Below are 21234 nucleotides of genomic sequence, written 5' to 3' on the forward strand. Positions count from 1 at the left end.
AATTAAATCTGAAAATAATTTGTATTTCCACACAAGATGAGATTTTGTTAGCCTGACAATGCCAATTCAGTAGTAGTTCTGCACAGTTAGGTTCAACTTTAAATGTAGAAAATCTAAGAATACAGAGTGGACAAATATCATACCAAAAGATGACTGAGGTAATAAGGGAGCTCTAAAAACCTTACAAAGAAGGCTTGACTTTATGTGAACATAAGTTACATAAGTGGCATGCAGAAACCACAGCCCAAGCTGTACAATATAATTAAATACGCTTTGGAGAATTGATGACTTCTGTTTAAGAGGTTTGGGGAATATTTTGTCCTGGTTCCCATTGTTAATTATTCCACACAAAACTTACCTTTTATTGGGAAATAAATATGATGCAGTATTTTTATATAATAAAATGTGTGATAGGTAAAACAGTCTTATGTGGCAGTCCTCTAAAGAAATTGTCAGCTATAAATACAAGTTGCTCTGTGTATTAAACTATATACTATATACACATACTTAAATATCTATTGTAATTTCAACTGCAGTATGTGATAAACTGTTTTGTAGATCTAAAACTACATTTTATAGGTCCAGATAGATTCTTAGGATCTATTTGGATAACCAAACTCATATATGTATTTTAAAACAAGTAATAGTGATTAATTGTCAGGATGGGCTTCTGAAGAGCTCATTTCCATCAGAGGAAAATATAATTTATACTGAAAAAGTATACTTTTTAAATACTGCCTACTTAATCAAACATAAGGAAAAACATTCTGGTCACATGAAAAAAATATCATATATTTTAAAAAGCTTTATAAAAGTTCCTGTTAGGAAAACCAAAATTTTCTAACAGTCAAAGAAAATTTAATATTTCAAAAGCTGGGATGTTCAAAGTAGACATTAATATTCCATCAAGAGCTTGTTCCTTGCTGAATTTTCTTTTATCTACCTCTGAGTCACAGATAATGAGCTAACCTTAGTAATTATTCTGGATTTTTTGATATTTAACATGTTTGCTTCACTTGAAAGTGCTATTAAGATTGTTAGGAAAACTGTATCTTGATATGTCATAGTCTTCAGTAAGAGCCTTTTTATCAGAAATGCTTGGTTTATAAATTAAAGCTTTTTGGATCGCTCATGCTCCATTCTCAAAATTGTACTTGAAAATTGTGCCATGTTCTTTCTCATTTTTTCTTTCCTGTAAACATAGTCGATGTTTCTTGAGGCAGTGTGATACTTCAGAGAGATTTTTGATATTGTAGAGAAAGGGTATGCCTTATTACTTCTCCATTTTTTGCAACATTAAGTACTGTTTCTGTTTATACATATGCACAGTTTTTTTCAGTATATTAATTAGACGTAAATGGAAAAAATAATCCTGATTAGAACTGATAAGTAAGGTACCACAGCCATTTTATTCTACATCTTTTTCAAACTGAAGTGGTGTTTTGGTATGTTGCTTTGCTTTGCTTAAAAAGTTTGTACAATGTGCTTAATAAAGACACTAGAGGGCACTGTTATTTCATGAAATATGCTGCTTTGTGCCTTGCGTTCACAGAGCCAGCTCACCAGCTAGGATAACCTACAAAATCTAACATTCCTTTGTTTTCTTCACTTTGAAAATTCTACTTTTGCTTTACCCTTTTGAAGTAAAAAAGTATTCATAGCTGGTGCATTTTCTAACCTTGAATTCCAGTTGAAAAAAAAAACAAAACAAAACAAAACCAAAAAACACCTGAAGAGCATGAAAAAACATACTGAGAATTGAAGTGGGAATTGTATTAGATGAATTGTATTAGATGCTGATTTTCTAATTGTGGATTTTCACCATTTCTGATTTTCACAATTGCTGATTTCCACCACCCAGGAAAAATGGCTAGTAAAAAAATAACAAACCTGACATTTTCAAACAGTGATATATAGTAAGCATCTTCCTCAAACTGGGTTAGCATACATAGGTCCTCAACCTCTGTCTTTTAATAGTTGTATGTTTCATTTTACTTTTTTTTTTTTTAATGCATTCTATTATATTCTGCACAGTCAGCTTCTTTAAATATGTCGCAGCATTTATCATGAGAACTTTGGTTGTTTTTCTGGAGGGAGTTCAAACACGCATTTTAGCCAGCAGGCTAGAAAGGAGAAAAAATTACCTTTCATTATTGTTCCTTCTTCTTCTGCATTCAGTTGAAATGCAGAATGTAGCTTTTTCTTTTTTTCCATTTTATGTCATTTTTTTCTTATGGTGACATATCTCTGTTATGCTGTGAACACTTACCCCATACACTTAACTTTACCAACAAGAGGAGACATTGTTATATAATTGTCCGGTATTACTTTAGCACTAGCAACAAATAAAAATTAATTTTTTACTTCCTGCTAGTGATATCAATCATTCTGTTTAACTAAAGTTAGTATTAGGTGAAATGCAAAAAATATAAGTGTACAGGCAATTCAGAATATCTGCATCCTTTCTCAGTAATTGGAAAGTTACCAGATTTCAAATGCTGAAATCCAAGGTAATCCTGGAAAGAATAATCACATAAATGCCTCATATATATATATATATATATATATATACACACACACACACACACATGCAGTGAATTCAGTGCAAAGACAGATTGTGTTGTAGAGCTTGCACAGGATGCCAGTTGTCTGGGAAAGCAGACAGTTGTCTTAAAAGCATGTGAGAAAATTTCCACTATACATTTCTTTCTGGGTATGTGACTTGGCTATTTAACATACAAAGTCAGTTATTACAGAGATGTGTTTCCTTCATAACATCTGATACAATTTCAATGGACTGATCTTGAGTACTTGTGGAAACACATGCACTACATTCTTCAGCTTAATTACTGCAGTTATTTGATAGACAAATGATAAATTAGAGACAAATTAATAAAAGATTGAAAATAGTTCTGTGTTTGGATTCCAAGAACCATGTTGTTTTTCTGAGCAGAGAAAATTAGCAAAATGTACTCAGGTGCAGTTCCAGCAGATAACCCATGAAGACAAATGAGATTTAACAGGAAAGGCATTGCAGTTCAAGCTTGCCAACATGCACTTACACAGCAAATTTGCTTTATCTATTTCATGAGCAGTTTATCTGTTCTGCTTTCAGTATAGCTTAGCTGGTTAGTTTGGCTATAATTCAAGGTCTTCACAGAACAAAATAGTTTGGTGAAGGAAATTCTCCTCATTGTACTTTGATGTTGTGCTGTTACAGTCTAAATAGACTGAAAGGGGCAAAAAAAGGCAAATGAAGGTGGAATTTGACTCATGTTCTTGTTCCTCACTATTGCCAAATAAAAGTCATCTCCTTCATTCGGGCTATGTAGGTATTACAAAATCTGGAATGTCTCTTCTGCCTCCACACTTTCTTGCTGTAGTGTGGGAGATTGAAGTTTTGGCATTTTTTTTTCTTTTTTTTCTTTTTTTTCTTTTTTTTTTTTTTTTTTTTTTTTTATAAATATTTGAAGGCACACAAGCTGCTTTCAAAGAGCAGGAGCAACATCCTCAAGCATAACTTTGTATACACTTACATACTAGGGTTTAATCTCCATTTTGCTTCTCCCCTGGGCACCATTTTGAGATAATAAATTTTCACCCACTTCATTTAAATTGCAAACATGCAAAAATAAACAAACAAGCAAACAAACAAAAAACTACAAAGATCCACCCAGAATGACTATCCCAGTGAAAATTTGGATATTTTTACATTTCATTTATTTATAAATTGAGATGAAAAGGTAAAATATTCCACACTTTTCTAGGAAATTTGTAGTTTCAGTACATCTGTGTCCCATCCTATTCCAAACTTTTTAGCTATACTTTATAACCCAGAATGAACTGCAGTCATCTGAATTCAGATTTTGGGCTATCTGTATTTTCTTTTAAAACAAAAATTACCATCACAGAAAATTTCTTCCCAACTCTACAGTTTTGGTTTAATGTTAATGCCTGTACAGCATTTCATACATTTTTAAGACCTGCTTTTCTGAACTGGCACGATACTTTCAACTTTTCACACTATGTTATTCTCTTTCACATGGCTTTCCCAAATGTCTTTTTTTTTTTTTTCCTAGAATCCATTTTAAACAATATGTTATTCCTGTGCTACTGTATCTCTGTGTCCATCCCCACCAAAATACTATTCATATTACAGCCTAAGTCAGAATCAACTTCTTTATATTTAAAAATCCTTATATTTAAAAATCCTTTCCAGATCTATTGTTGTCTGTTTTACTTTACTTCTGTAGCCCTTCACTGGCTTCCAGCTTCCTCTATACTTTTGTGAGATATGGCTGGTATTGCTATACAAATCTGCCTTTTTGTTTGACCTTTTGTCCAGCAATATAAAAACAGCCTGTTCTGAAGCCTCTCAAAGAAAAGTAATCACGTTAATTTCTGGTATAAACACAGTGGTTTCATAAACGCACTGAATTATATTTCCACATATGTAAAGACTCACTCAGCAGTTAATTCATCCTTAAAAATTTCTTATGTAATTTACTAAATTATCAATAGATCTATTAGGCTGGCGTATGCGTTGATGATTGATAATAGTGATTTAATTCATTTGATGTTTCATTTGCCTGTCAAAGTAGGTTATTCAAACCATGCAAAACTAAGCTAAATTAGTCTTGATCGTAAAGCAGGTTTCTTGTTCCAGTGATGGAATTTGAAATAATTTCAATTTTTCAAATTATTTCAAATTGAAATTATTTCAAATTGAAATTATTTCAAATTATTTCAAATTTTCGATTTCAATTTGAAATAATTTCAATTTGTTCCTATTGTTTTATATTGAGCCCATTCTTACTGTTACTGCATTTTATGTTCCTTTGTGTATTACTAGGCCTCTCTCAATGGCAGTGGTTCTTCATATTTTTATTAACTAAGAAACAAAGCTTTATTAAAAAGCACAGATAAGTATTTTATATATAAGCCCAGATTTGTTTAAATGAACTAAATGAACAAAGGCTAGTGCTTAAATTTCTCAAACAAGCATGCACGGGTTAATTGTAATGACCTTGCCAGTGGCTGTGATCTCCTCATGTAGAAAAACATTCTGTTTCAAATACAAAATACTGAATACTGTTACCATTAAATAGATCTTCCTAATGTGACTTGTTGGAGTAGACAACAGTGAATACAGACAGCTGCTGTCTTCCTGGTAGTTTGAGAGAGCAGCCTCTGTACAGAAGGAAAAATATATAACTTAAAACTGAGAGCTGTTCTTTTAGACTTTGCAACCTGTGTTGCAAATATATACAGCCAGATTAACAATATATAATTGGACAACTTGGTCTAATGCAAATTCCTGTCTGCCTTTCTTTGGAACTTGTCATATATTGCTTCAAAACAGCTATGCTTTCTACCAGGCTATGTAAATAATTTTGATAATTCTAAACTTTCAGAAATTGTATCCAAATTTCCAAGATTATAAAATCGGAAGAAATGAAAAATCTACTGCAGTACTTCTGGATTAAATAAATAATTTATAATAATAATAAAAATACTCTGGTGCATATGATGAGTTCTGTGAGGTAAAAAACATTGCAGTAGTCTCTCAGGTCACCCCATGGTGAGAGAAACTTTTTGCTTTCTGCCACTTCTTCCTGTTTCTTACAAACATACATATATAGATTTGCCTATGTTTTTACAGCTGTTCAGCATGAATGTAATTACCATAGGTGGTTGTGGAGTTTCTTTCAAGCCCTTCTGGAATATGAAGCAAAAGTTATGCTAAGGTTAATGTAGGAAACACACATAATCCTAAACATGCTAAAAAATCTAGATATTTATCTTAAATACATCCCACTGACAAAGTGGGAAGACACCTTTGTTATCTGCAAGTTGTAATCAGATCATGGTCTCAACTCAGATAAAATGATAATTTTGTCTGTCCCCCAGCTGCATTCATAGGTACTATACTGGGTCTCTCTGGGGCACATTTGTTGAATCCTAGTATCCTCCCTGCCCTAAACTTGTATTCAGAATGTTCTACCGTAGGCATAGTATGGTCCCCATAAATTGGGGAATTCTGACCATTTTTGGAAAAACAAAACAAAACAAAACTGTCTCATGCAATATCCTTAGAGTGTGGAGGTAATTTTCTGGATCAAGAGGATGGTAATATAATATAAAATATTTGCCTCTGCAAACCTACCTTCAAAATGAGACCATATTTAACCTCTGTCGGCTTCCTTGTAGCTTTATGTGGAGAATCCTGCCTGAAGTAATAGCTAAGGGAAGAGTTTTGTAGATGTTGCTGAGGACCAGGTTACCTGTTAGAAAGAAGAATTCTTCACTATTTTGAAAACAAACTCTGCCTAACAGCATGTGTTGGCTATTGAAATAGAGAGTGAATAAATGATTTCAGAAAGATCACTGTAGGAAGGGAAATCCCAATACACGGTGGCATGGAAATCCCCACCTCATTAGATTTTGTCTATTTTTTCAGATGTATTCAATATAGAAAAATGGTCAGAACAGGAAAGAAATGAAGGACATTTGATGTGCTTGAATGCCTCACCTTTCTACCACAACCATCCTCCTCATATACGATGTAATTGATATAGCATCAGTTCTGTGGGAGATGGATTACCACGCACATTTATATGGCAATTAGATTTAATTATTTACTGTTTCACATGCATCACCAACTTTCCTCACAGTCCATTGGACAAGCAGACTGTTTCAGTTTTAAATCCGTTTAATCTTTTTTTCAGTCCCAGTGCCTATATTTTGATAAAGAAAATTAAAAAAAAAAAAAAAAAAAAAAAAAAAAAAAAAAAAAAAGGAGTATGTAGGGGTGGAGGTTGGGACAAAAAAAATAAAGTGACTGGGAATCAGAATTATTACTGTTGAGAAAAGGCAAAATGTTTTTGTATAACAGTTTCGTGTTTGAGATTACATGTAATTTGAGAAAGGGAGTGATGCCTTCTAGGGTAATGGTGAATTTTAACATGGAAAAATTTTGGGAAATGTTCATACGTAATCATATACCTTTTGTGTGTCTGCTGCTGTCTATCGAAAACTCAGCTGCCAAGGACATTGTTGTTGCCCTCATCCTCCACCTCCACCCCTTTTCTATCATACAGTTCTATCATACAGCTTTACTTACCTCTTTATTTTATTTTTTTTTTTTTAGTCTGGCATGTTTGCATAAGAATTGAGCTAAATTAAGTAGGACCAAAAAGTGTAATAGGAGTGAAAACTGAGCAACTAGGAGGTGAAGTGCAGAAGTGCACATCACGCAGAGTCCGACATATGTAAAATAGTGTGCAACATAGCAACAGCATGAGAAGAACTTTCTAGACAGATGCATAATCGTACCAGTTGTGGAAAATGCAGATATATAAACTGCATGGTGGGATTGGGAGACTTGGAGAAAGGTAAAGCAGCAGGTCTATCTCCAGTGTGGACTGCTGTAGAAATTATTTACAAGAGAATTTTTTCTTGATGAAAAATCAAGCTCTGCAAGCTCTTCTGCAAGCTCTTTCTTAATCATCTGTCTTAGTCTTCACTGTCTTTTCATCTGTGTGGATTGGGGGCCTACAATGAGTAAAAAGAATAAGCAACAGCAGCCAAGGAAGGAAGTATTTAATTCTCTAGACAAATAACTACAGTATGTCCTATATGGTCTACAGTATGTCCTATAAGGATGACTGGGGGAGGGGGGGGGGGGGAAGGGGGAAGTGCTAGCATTTCAGTGCTTGTGATTTCTTTTTTTTTTTTTTAATACCTTTAAAAAGGTATTCAGAAACGATGCTGAAGGCAATGTAGAATCGGGCTGAAAAGATCAGTTTCTGTTTTCCTTCCTGAAGGAGAAACTTCCTAATCCATAAATTATTTTCTTACTTTTGCCTTAATTGGTTATCAGTACAGGGAATGTGGAAGACAGAAGTCTCCCACCTGTCACTTCATACAACTACCTTTTGCCCAAAGCGTTTGGAAGGAGAGGTAACTCAGGAAAACCTGGACTAGTAAATTAGCCACCATTTCCGTTCTTTGACGGAAGAGAGTCTAGAAGTGATAGAATTCATCATTCCAGAGGAAAATATTTGAAAAGTCCACTTCAAAAACAAAAAACATACAAACAAAATGAACAAAAAACATGTCAAAAGAAAATGAATTTGACCACAAATCAATACTGAAGCTACAGAATGGACTCGATGAGTGAATAAGTAAATATAAAGAACTACGTATACATGTTCATGTCTTCCTTCAAATGCCTTGCAAGTGGTAGACGAAAATCAGTAATGCTTGGTTCTAGCACCAAACAGTCCTGTGAATGTGCAGCAAGTGCATATTCTCTACTGTAAAGGGAGATTTGAAAAGCCATATGCTGGAGCGTATGTGCTGCAGAAGCTGTGTGGATGTATCATCTAAGTCTTTGTCAACTGTCCTTCAGTTTATAACTTGGGTTATGATCACAGCAGACTTTTTTATTTATGCATAAAAGAACAGCTATTTTTTATTTTTTTTTTCTTCCTGGTCAGATAATCTGTTCTGAACATAAAAATCCTTCCGAATTTTATTAGACCTTTTTCAATAGTGGTAAGTTTAATGGAACTCTTTTTTTGAGTGTTTTTCATGTTGGTGTTGTTTGTAGATAAGAATAGAGAAGTATACCCACTCTGACTGTAAAAGCAATTCCCTATCCTTTCTGCTTCTATGCCTAATTCCTTTTTCAAAGTGTTGAAACTCTACATCTTAAAACCAAGCCACCATCCTGCTCTGCGTATTGTACCAAGTAAGTGGTAGGTGTTTTTGTATGTCAGGTTTGGGAAAAGGCCATTAAAGACAAATAGGCTCCTATTTGCATAGGCATTGCATATATAGGCATTGACTGTCAAAGGCATCTGGGATCTAGCTACCTATCTGGCATTTGCATCTGAGACAACATCCCTTGATTCAAAATTGGGATGTTGCTTCTTTATTGTGTTTAAATCAGTGTGTATTCAGGTTGTGCAAGAGTGATTTACTTGCACCCTTCAGCTTACTCAAAAATACCATAAGCTAGGTCTTCTTGTATTGACACCCACCCGGTAATTAATTGTGCAGCTAAAGAAGGCACTACAAAGCAATTTTAATTGATCTTGTAACACCAAATCATCTGCTTTGTGCAGAACTTGAAGCAAGCAAGCACTTTTTTTCTTTCAAGATTATGCTTCCCCTTTAGTATTTCTCAGTCTTTGCAATCTTCAATCCTCTTTGCCTGCCTCAGGGAAGAAGCTGTTACATGCTTGATCATTTTGAAATAGCATATTTAGAGAAAAGCTTGCCTGACACTTCAGCCTTACCACAGCCAGATACTCCTTTGTATTTTTGTATGTCATATAAAGGAATGTCAGAAATGCATGTTGTGCTTTCAGAACCCAACATGTTATGCCAGGACTATCACTTTCCAGTACAGTGCAGAAGCACTCTCATTCCTAGAAATAATAGTGATTTTGTACAATGTAACGTTAGAAACAAGACAGAAAAAAAAATATAATGAAAGAAAAGAAATGAAGAGAATGGCGGGAAGTACAGTTGAATACAACTGTACAAGAAGAGAGAGTCCACTTTTGGAGAGTGTTGGATTTATACATTCCATGTGGCTAATAATTCCCTTTCCCATTGCTGCAAGGCAATTGTAGTCCTTAAATTAAACAAATTGGTTTTGCCCATTAGGGCATATCCTGTAAGAATTGTTGGGTTGGGACACAACTCAGAAAAGGAGAAAAGTTTATGGAGTGACCTGTCAGCAATGTCAGTACTGCCAGATAACATTACTTCTGTACTTATTCAGAAAATAAGTATCTAGAACAGCATCTTCAATCTTTATTTTACATTTCTTTATTTTAGCATTAGCAAGGATCTTATTCTTAAGAAATTTGATACTTGTCATAAAAAAAAAAAGTTATTACAGAAGAATTTGGCAGCATTTGTTTTACCAACAGTTGTGTGACTCATGGTGTTCTCTACTTTTTTTTTTTTTCATAACTGTGATTCCAGTAATGACTACATTGACAACCTGAGTTAATTTATGAACTAGCAAATCACTTCTGTGTTAATTTCACATATTCCTCAATGCAAAAATCACCTCTAAATCAGAAAAGAGAGGTGTAAATAGGATAGCTCCTGTAGGTATCAGTGAGGTTCAGCACTACCTGTGAAGATTAGATAGATAGATAGATAGATAGATAGATAGATAGATAGATAGATAGATAGATAGATAAAGCATGCTGGACTCTTCTCAGTCAGAGCTTATGATGTAACAGACCAGCACTATTATTACCATGGTTTGTATATGCAGCTCTGAGGGTTTTGCCTTCCAGGTGATTCCTCTGGCACACAATATTCAAACCAGTGAGAAACAGTGTAGCATAGGGTTTATTTTTGTCCTTAGAAAACAATGAAGAGAGGAAATGATCTTCCTTCGCTAAATGAAAGGGTAATGACTCCTGGTATAAATAAGAAGAGTTGTGGGATTAAAGAGTATCTATCTGCTCTCAAACAAAGTTTGAAGATACTCCAGCAGATCTGAAGCTTCTCTGGAGGTCAGAAAGAATTTCTGGTGCATTCCACTCCCTCATGCTTTTCTTCACTATCTTTGTTTATGTCAGTTAACGTATTTTATATAAATTGGCTATTTTCCTTTATAAATGAAGGAAAGTCAGGAAAGTTATGGGGAAAAAAAAAGACACACCAAGCTGTGTGGTGTCACAGAGCTTGCAGTAGCCGAGGCCAGCCGCCTCGGAGCCGGCACAGCCGCAGCCGCCGGCGCTTGCGGGACTGGGCGCTGCGCCCCCGCCCTCTGCATAGAAAAAGCCCCCGGGCGGGCGGCGAGAACCATCCCACAGCGTGCTGCAGAGGTGGGTGTGCTGCCTCGTGCGGCGAGGCACAGGGTTCTGTCCCTCCTCCATTTCGAGTCCACCCTATCTCCCGGCCGTTTGCGTGACCGCAGTTTTTGCCATGGTCTCCCCCAGGCGGAGAGCTTGCCCCGAAAGGACTGTGGCGACCCAAAGGGAGGGGCTGTCCAGAGCTGTGGCTGTGCAGGTCTCTGGCTGCAGGGGGTGCCAGAGCCTGCTGCTGCCGGGCGACAGGTATGCACCTGTGTGAGGTGTGAGCAGGTGGAAGGTCTGCTCAGCATATCGCCAAGGCTGAAAGAGGAGGTTGAGAGACTGAGGGCCGTCAGGGACTATGAGTGGGAGATTGACTGGTGGAGTAGCTCCCTGGTGTGCTAGAGAGAAAGGTGCCAGGGAGATACCCCACAGCTGGTGCTGGACCCCCTGCCCTGTCCCTGTCAGGCAAAGGAGGGGGATCTGAGGGGCGAGGAGGATTGGGAGAAGGTCCCTGCTCAGCATTGTGGGCCAAACCCCCCTCTGCTTCCCTCACATCCCCAGGTCCCCCTAAGCAATAGGTTTGGGGAAGGCTTCCCAAAGACGTTACCAAGGATGAGGCAGTCGAGTCCACACATGCAGACTGCCTTTGCCAGGAAGGAAAGAAATGTGGTTGGGGTAGGCGACTCCCTTCTCAAAGGAACGGAGGGCTCCATTTTCAGACCAGACCCAAGACATAGGGAAGTGTGCTGCCTACCTGGGGCCTGGGTCAGGGACATGACTAGAAAACTACCGGAGCTGGTTCACCCTGCTTATTATTACCCATTGTTCGTAGTTCAGGCGAGCAATAATGAAATCTCTCAGAGAAGCCTGCAAACTGTGAAGAGAGATTTCAGTGGTTTAGGGTGAATATTTCAAGGAGCAGGAGCACAAGTTGTGTTTTATTCTGTTACTTCTGGGGAGGTGAAGGATACGGAGAGGACTAGGAAAACACAGATGATGAATAATTGGCTGAGAGGCTGGGTCGAGACAGGAACTTTGGGTTCTCTGACCATGGGGTAGTTTACTTGACCCCTTGTTTGTTGTCAATGGATGGAACTCACCTGTCTCAAAGGGGGAAACAAATCCTAGCTCAGGAGCTAGCAGGACTCGTCAAGAGAGCTTTAAACATATTTTTTTTAAGCTATGACAGGGGAAGGGGATAAGGGGATAAAACAAGGCTCACCAGAGAAGTGCTAGGGGGAACAATGAAGCTGGGGTGAGGCAGGTGTCTCATCTGAAGTGCATCTACACCAATGCACGCAGCATGGGCAACAAACAGGAGGAGCTGGAAGTGATTGTGCAACAGGCAAACTACAACCTATTCGGAGTAACTGAAACATGGTGGGATCACTCCCGCAACTGGAGAACTGTGATGGATGGCTACAAGCTCTTCAGAAGGGATTGACAAGGAAGGAAGAGTGGTGGTGTGGCTCTTTATATTAAAGAGTGTTTTGATGTTGAAGAGCCTCCAGTTGGGAATGATAAAGTTGAGTGTCTATGGATAAGGATCAGGGGAAAGGCCTGTAGGGGTGACATTTTGGTGGGGGTCCGTTATAGATCGCCTAATCAGGATGAAGAGATGGATGAGGCATTCTATGAGCAGCTTGCAATAGTTACATGATCATCAGCACTCATTCTCATGGGGGACTGTGAAGGGTAAAGGGATGTGGAAGTGTTGATCGATGCTTGGCTGAACATGAGTCTGCCGTGCGCCCAGATGGCCAAGAAGGCCAATGGCATCCTGGCCTGTATTAGAAATAGCGTAGCCAGCAGGAGTAGGGAGGTGATTGTCCCCCTGTACTCAGCTCTGATGAGGCTGCACCTCAAGTACTGTATTCAGCTTTGGGCCTGTTACTACAAGAAGGACATCGAGGCCCTGCAACGTGCCCAGAGAAGGGCGACAAAACTGGTGAGCGGTCTGGAGCATGAGTCTTATGAGGAGCGGCTGAGGGAGCTGGGGTTGTTTAGTCTGGAGAAGAGGAGGCTCAGGAGAGACGTCATTGCACTCTACAGCTTCCTGAAGGAAGGTTGTGATGAGGAGGAGGTCAGCCTCTTCTCTCAGATAACTAATGATAGGACTCGAGGACAAGTTGCACCTGGGGAGATTTAGATTAGATATCAGGAAAAAACTTTTTCTCTCAAAGAGTGGTCAGGCACTGGAACAGCTTGCCCAGGGAGGTGGTGGAGTCACCGTCCCTCGCAGTGTTCAAGAAGTGCCTGGACAAGGTGCTACACCATATGATTTGGTAGCTTAGTGGGTAGTATTGGTGATAGGAGGATGGTTGGACTAGATGATCTTGTAGGTCCTTTCCAACCTTGTGTTTCTATGTTTCTATGAAGTTCAAAAAGGACAAGTGCAAGGTTTCTGCACCTGGATCAGGGCAATCCCAAATACAAATACAGGGTGTGTGGAGAAGGGATTGAGAGCAGCCCTAAGGAGGAAGACCTGGGGATGTTAGTTCATGAGAAGCCTGCAAAGTGTGTTGCAGCCCCAAAAGACAATTTTATCCTAGGCTGCATCAAAAAAAGCATGACCAGCAGGTTGAGGGAGGTGATTCTCCCCCTCTACTTTGCTCTCATGAGACACCACCTAGAGTACTGTGTTCAGCTCTGGGGCCCCCAGCACAAGAAGGATATATATGTGTTAGAACAAGTACAGAGGAGGGCCACAAGGATAATCAAAAGGCTTGAGGACCTCTCCTTTGAAGACAGGATGAGAGAGTGGGGGTTGTGTCTGGAGGAGAGGTCTCCCAATAGAGATATTGGCCTCCCAATATCTAAAGAGGTCCTAAAAGAAAGCTGGAGGGGAACTCTTTATCAAAGCATGTATTATTAGGACATGGGACAATGGCATTAAACTGGAAGAAAGTAGATGTAGAATAGATGTAAGGAAGAAATTCTTTACTAGGAGGATGGTGAGGCACTGGAACCAGTTGCCCAGAGAAGTCTTGGATACCCCATCCCTGGAAGTGCTCAAGGCAAGGTTGGATGGGGCTTTGAGCAACCGGGTCTAGTGGGAGGTGTTCCTGCCCATGGCAGGCGGATTGGAACTAAATGATCATTACAGTCCCTTCCAATCCAAAACATTCTATGACTGTAATTCTATGATTCTATAATAATTCTATGATTCTATAATAATGTGTCATGCTGTGCATATGATACCTAGTTGATAATATTCCATTGTTATATTTTCAAGAATGAATGTTCTGAGTTCATCCTCATGTGCTTCCACAGTGGCAGAACTTTTTCTTCTCATTCATCAAAAGTGACAATTGCTATATTAGTGTATATATCAATCTCAATATGCTGGAGGGAAGTATCTTAGGAATGAGCAGGAGATCAATTTGAAAGTTTGCAATTTTAAAGGTTTAATTGATCAAAGAATAAAAATGTTTGTTTGGACAGTACACATGTTGAGAGCTTTAAAAAAAAAAATGCACATACTTCAAGGAGAAGAAATCTGATCCTTTCAGCATAGGTATGAATTTCTTTGTATTGTTCTCTGGAGTTTCCTTCTTTTTAGTCTATTGCAATCAGTTGAGATGAATTATCTCTATATTCAGAGCTCACAATGACTGAAAGAAACAGAACTTCAGGAAACCTTTGAGGGTTTACTTTCTAAATGTTCCACCTGAGGAAAAGATTAAAAAAACCCTTTATGATGGGGCAGGAAATTTTATCGTGTTTCCAGTACAGATGGTTGAAAAGTACTGAAGTGTTTTTTTTTTTTTTTTTACTGTGAATTAATTATGTCCCATTTGTGGGAACATATGGATCACCATATATTAATCTTTTATGCCTAATACCATGTTTCTGAGATTTATGCTATACCTTAAAACTCTAGAGGAAAGCAATATCTTATTTTTCATATAATCTATGTGAAAGGGGAAAGCTTGAGGTTTCGTATTATATTATGCCATAACGATCGCTAAGATTTTTTGTTGAATATGTTATAAGATTAATAATATGCATATTCCTAAGCTTTTTGGCTCCACTAATTCAAATACAGTTGAGTTGTAGGGCTGGTATGCACTGACTAAATTTTTTTCACAGTCTGATTGCATTTGTTTGATTCAGGCCAGTTCCTTGCATGCAACATGTAAGCCATTACAAACAGCCTTGAAGATCACTCACTTGCAAACAAAGGAGTATGCCAGCAGAACCAGGAAAAGGCGTGACTGCAGTTTATACTGATAAGAGGGAGATTAAAATTAGCTACATAGCTAATGATGATAGCTAGGACATTCTACATCCTGTTGTTATATCTGCCTACCAATCTTTGTAAATGTATTGGAAAGGAACAATATTGAAAATGAATAATTTTACATTTGAGGTGACTCAGAAATATTCTTTGGTACATCCAAAGAATGGTACAGCCTTGGCTCCAAAATCATCCAGACTGGGGAGCTTGCTGGAAAGCGCAATGTGGACAATAATGTATAGTCAGATAGTCTGTTGAAAAATTATGCAAATCATGATTAGAGAGAATTTAATACATAGATGGAGTAAGAGTTTTGTCCCTAGTTGATGCTTGAGAGTTGGATGCTCCCATAAGAACGTTCCTTCAACAGGTTCAACGCTTCTCAGAAGCTCATTTGTTCTTTTCCTGTCTATCCAATGGGGCTTGCCTATAGGCATGCTCAGAGCACTTCCACCAATCTTGCAGAGAGCTGCTTTTTTTTTTCTGATTTAGGAGATAAGAGAATGGGACAGTAAATTCATGCAAGATGTTGGAAACCATAGTTATGTTGGCTTGAAAAGTAGAGGATCAGTGTTCTGCCTGCCAGAAATGCAAAATGTGTTGAAGAAAGGCACAGCATAAATTGTTTCAAAACAAAGTGTCCCCTCCTCTGTGTTTAAAAGTTATAGTTACATCCATTCAAAGAATGGATATCTATCTCTCAGAATTATGAATTACTCAAAGGAAGGAAAGCACCAGATTGCAGCCCTAAGTTGCTTAAGATTCAACAAAGAGTTGTTTATATGTTAGCCATCAGAAGTACTTTTGGTAATACAATTCTCAGTGGGCAAACTGGCATTTTAAAGGCATCTAACCACCCCTGATCCCACATGACTAATACAGGGTACACATTTAGGAGGGGAGGATCAGTCATTTTGCTGCTTAACAGTGGTATTCCAAAGTTCCTCAGATGTATCTCTAAACCTGTTTTTGTTGGCCTGCTTTTAAATGGGTAGTGTGCTTTAGGTCAATCTCAGTGCTCCACTTATTGCCTTAAGAACACTTAGGGTGTTCTGGATCCATAATCAGGATGATCTGGGGTCTGGTTTTCTGAATATGAATGCAATATGTGTCAGTGCTAAACGCGTTTCTAGAAGGAGATTCTGTGACTAAATCTGCAGCTGTGAAACAGATCAGTGTTTCCTGTATATGAGAGTTGGCACATAGATAACATGTCTTACAATGTCTTACATACAAGTCATACAAATATGAGGTACACAGGTAGCTTTCACAGTATCCAGAAAACTGCTGAATTAAATTATCTTGAAGCAAAGTAGGGAGCAAGTACTACAAAATCTGAAAGTTTATAGAGATCTCAGAAAAATTTTGAAGAGTGTTTTTTGAAGATCGTGCAGGTCAAAAATTCTACAGCTCTCTCTCTCTCTCTCTCTTTTTTTTTTTTTTTTTCCCCTGTGGCTAATACTTATTTCTGCTTAACAGGTGATTTGTATATTGGAGGAGTGGCCAAAGAAATGTATAAGTCCTTGCCAAAGCTGGTGCATGCAAAAGAGGGATTTCAAGGCTGTCTTGCATCAGTTGACTTGAATGGACGGCTGCCTGATCTCATCTCAGATGCTCTCTTCTGCAATGGGCAAATAGAAAGAGGGTGTGAAGGTACTGAATATGCTGCTATCTTTTTACATCATTGTGCAAGTATTGTGCTAACCCTCCCGAGTTTTGTTGATATGTACACTATGCACATGGAAAGGCAATATCTTACCTTCTTGTAATTTACCCTGTTTTACCCTTTCTTATATAAAGCTTGTGTTTCTGTTAGTATTACGGAGAACAAGTACATCTATACCTGTTCTACAGCACAGATTGATCTGAGAACATGAGTAACTTCTTAAATGTTAAATGTAGGTTCCATCCCTCTCCAGTGGCTAGATATTTTGCATGTATTTTACTTACTCTACAATGTATTTTAATCTATGATAGAAATAATAACATTTAGCTTCAATGGAGTCCTTTATAAACACACTTTCAAAGTAGACTTTTTGTGTTTATTAATTCAAAGCTAATATATGATACTCTTGAAGATCAATCTACTTTCTCTATTTTTGCTTAACCCTGAAATTTGCATTGTCATGAATCTTCCTATCTGAAGTCACTAATAGTCAAATATGTTTTATTCCACATTTTGACACAACTGAACTATTGTGGAATACAAGTCAGGACAGAATTAGAAGAGGTGTCTTTGTAAACTAGGGGTATCAATCAATCAACTTTTCATCTTGTCTTTTAATTCCACATTATTTTACTTTTCTTTATGAAATAATTTAAATCAATTCTCTGTCCCCACATAGGTATTTTATTTACATAATTCTGAATTTTGTGTGTCTGTTCATTATTTTTACACCTCTCTCCTCTCTCAGGTGCCCATCTTCTTTGGACAGAATATGTGTAAATGATATAGTAGAATTTGAATTTAGAATCTTGATGAGTTTGGTGTCAAGTTGATTAAGTTTGTAAACAGACATTTTAGACTGTCCAAACAGGGCTGGGTGAGATTTCCTCAAGCTTTACCAGACAAAACTTTCCGGCAGATAAATTTTACCTTCTGCTGTCCCTACAGTTAATTTGTAAAGGTGGAACTTGCTCATTCTTTACTTGTTACCTTTAGTTACCAGTATAAGTTCTATTGATAGAACATAGATATATGCACATTTCATAACTTATTTTTCTGCATCTTTAGTGTCTGTATTTCTATCAGCAATTGAAAAATATGTATAAATCAGTTTGCACTGAGTTTGGAAAATTAGATTCTACTTTCTGAATGATGTGAGTAAGTTCCATGCCTGTACCATCCTTTTAAAGAGTCAAAGTACACTTTAAATCCATTATGCATTTCATAGCTTCTTTTGAAATAATGTGATTTTCTAAATGAATTTTATGTAGTTCAAAGAAATATTGCCATAGGCCTAGAATGCAAGCTCACCTTTTAAAGCAGTGGCACAACTCAGCTATCAGTGAATTTAATAAAGCTACCAAGCATTTAATAAAATCAGTACAAGTATTGTTCTCTTTGGTGGAGCTTTTTCTGACACCAAAATTATCTTATACAAACAGAATGGTTAAACCAGATGAGCCAACTGCCTCTCAGAGATCTGCCCTGTCAAAAGTTTTTCCCACAGAAAAAAAATCTTCAGTAGCATTGAGTGAAATAACCTCTTCCAACCTTTCTGTTTAAAAAACTTTTAACAACTTGCAACCCTTCCACTTTACTCGTTTACTGCATGTCTTCCCCTGTCTGACCCATGTGTTGGTCTCTTACCTGAAGACTGTGGATCAGATATATAGAAAATATTCTGACACCTAAAATACTATTAAAGTCACCTGCAAATTTAGCTGTCTCCTATAAATCTGTTATATGCCTCAAGAGTTGTGCTGCTGTGTACATACAAGACTATCTCCATCCTTAGAGCTGAGCAGTTTTGCATCTCACGCTGCAATGGGATGTGTAGTCTGTAAGTTCTGAGTTGTTGGGTCCAAAGATCTAAGGACACACAGAGTAGCATAAATAATTTCAAAAAAAAAAAGCATAAGCCATCACTCTCAGTCCAAAGGACAGCTGACTGTACTAGGGTATATGTCATAGAATCATAAAACCATAGAATAGATTAGATTGGAGGGGACCTAAAAATCATCTAACTCTAACCGTCATGCCATAGACAGTGTGCACTTTGTTAATACTTCAGACTGAGAAGTGAGACACTTAGATTTGATGCTCTTCAGACTCACAAGAGATTGAATTCCACACCTCTCCACTGTAAAAAAAAAAAAAGCTAAAAGGCCTTTATCTCTCTTCTGTCAAGCTTGATGCCATAATAAATTTTCATGACTAATTAATTTTATCTATCAGGGCATTGTTCTTAAAAGACATATTTGTCAATAACTTTACTAATATAAATGCATGTTAAAAATTCTTTCTTTAGGATATTTTTGCAGGCCCACACACAGGGTTTTGTTGCCAAGTTGTAAGGGTTACATTTCAAAATTTCAGCCACAGACAGATAGATACCTGTTCTCTGTCATTGAGTGTTGAATGTAATTTAAACGTGGCTGGATTCACCTTGTTGACACATTTTCAATGGATAGAATAGGTAGAAACCAACAACTAGAAATATAAATATGCTAACTAGCTCTTTGAATTGTTAACAGTAAACCCCAGAGCCAGGCTGTGTCAGCCCTGTTTTCCTGTAGTCAGCTCCATTGTACTTTACACTATAAGGAAAGCAGAATTATAGAAAATACTGAATTATATAAGAACAGTTTTAAAATATTGGGAAAATAATGCACTGTTTGGATGTTTGTGCATATATAATATGTCTTAAATGAGCATTTAAAAGGTTCATAGTAGTTCTTAACATATATGAAGATTCTTGGTAGTGAGATGTGGAACTTATTTTTGTGATATATAGAAAAAGATTGTACATGCTACCTGAAATATTTTTTTTTTGTGTGTAATATGTACAGCTTGTAAGCCCTCACATTAGACAAATGTAAATGAGAGACCAAATTCAGTCAATTAAAAAGTCTGCAGTGAAGACTGAATAAATTAGAATATTTAAATAGAATGTGAATCACAAGGTGAGTGCTTGAGAAGAGTGTATTAAAATATTTACTAAATAGTTTAGTTCTGTAACATATATATATAAATATATAAACTTGTTATGATAAATATTATAGTACTGTAAACATTAAAATGTCCTTTTCCATTCCTTTTTTTAAAGCTTCCTGTAATTAAAAAATAATAAAAATAAAAAAAATCTTACATTAAAACCAGTCATGATGGAAATTTTTGAATAATGACCACTATAAGTAAATCAAAAATGCTAAGAAAACCATTTTTAAAAAGCAGGATACCCTGCTTTTTACCAAAATCTTATCTGTATTTTTTCCATATACATATATTTTAACATGCACTTTCAATGTGTCTACAGGGTCCTGCAGTTTTTATACTTTTAAGTCCTTGTGACTTTTGCTCTACTTTTGAAATGATGAGGAAACTTAACATTGCATAACTAAAGTGTAAATAAATGCATGAATATATAACATTTTAAACACCTACAGATATTTTCACTTCATCTTTGTAAAGTTTCCGAGTAGCAGAATCTGGTGAGAAAAAAATGTAAGTGTCTTGTCAGCTATGGGATTCTGTCATTATAATCCCCAGCTCAGGAAAGGGTGATGTAATGCCCAAATGTTTAAACTTCTGGGCTCAAAACTCCTAAGAAAGGGAAGTCACCATCTTATGACTGCATACTGCAGTCAATGTGTTATGGATACTGTTATTGCTATTTGAAAAGCAGAAAAATATAACAAAGTAGTTTTGCCTGAAAAGTAATGCTGCATATGCTGTCCAATCTTAATCACAGTGGTGACTGTTAAAGTCCTGGTTCAGTGGTGCGCTCAAGCAGGGCCTCATTTAAAGCAAGTGGCCATTGAGCTGACTTAAGCCACACAGGTTTGGATTTTTCTAAAATAACGTCAAATCAAATGAAAATTCTGCACTGAGATCTTTGAAGAAGCTGTAATATGAAAGAAGGATAAGTGGATGTCTTCCTTCAGAATGATTTAGGAGATTTATATGATATTTGGGAGAGTTTTACCTCATCATCAGTAACTGGAAGTAGGAGTTTCAAATGGATATAGATGTATCTTCCCCAAAACAATGTAGGAGTATTTTATAATCCCAGACCAAAATTTTTCATTGTAATGTCAAGAGTCAGTGTGAAATGTATGTGTGAGCATACAGAAACCAGTAGTTCATGATCTGTATTTCAGTTTTCATTCACCATTCATGAAGAAAGGGCTAGACAAAGAAAGACCAGAGAGGATGACAGTGCTAATTATTCTTGAATTCGGTGTATCTCAACATGACAAATGGCTAGTCAGGATTCAGCCATGCATTTATTCTGCTAATGCATTCATATCTATCCAAGGAGAGAAAAAAAAAAAAAAAAAGGAAAAAAAAAAACTTTTAATTTTCCTTCATTACATGTCATCAGCTCAATTAACCATTATATTTGTAGTAAAATACTGGCAAATTACTGCTTTCTTATTTTGGCTTGCCTGAAGATTTATGGCTATTAGCATTAATTTGTTTGCATTATATGGCAT

General features: G+C 36.9%; 1 protein-coding gene across 34 annotated transcripts in view; it reads left to right on the forward strand.

The window, feature by feature from the left end:
- Positions 1-21234, forward strand: part of NRXN1 (neurexin 1) — a 703785-nt gene that overhangs the window by 333714 nt on the left and 348837 nt on the right. For all 34 annotated transcript variants that reach the window (XM_068675787.1, XM_068675785.1, XM_068675788.1 and 31 more), the window contains one exon: positions 16552-16725. In XM_068675787.1, coding sequence (XP_068531888.1) covers positions 16552-16725 — 174 coding nt within the window. The remainder of the gene's footprint in view (positions 1-16551; positions 16726-21234) is intronic.

Source organism: Anas acuta, chromosome 3, assembly GCF_963932015.1.
Source record: "Anas acuta chromosome 3, bAnaAcu1.1, whole genome shotgun sequence".
Lineage (NCBI taxonomy): Eukaryota > Metazoa > Chordata > Aves > Anseriformes > Anatidae > Anas > Anas acuta.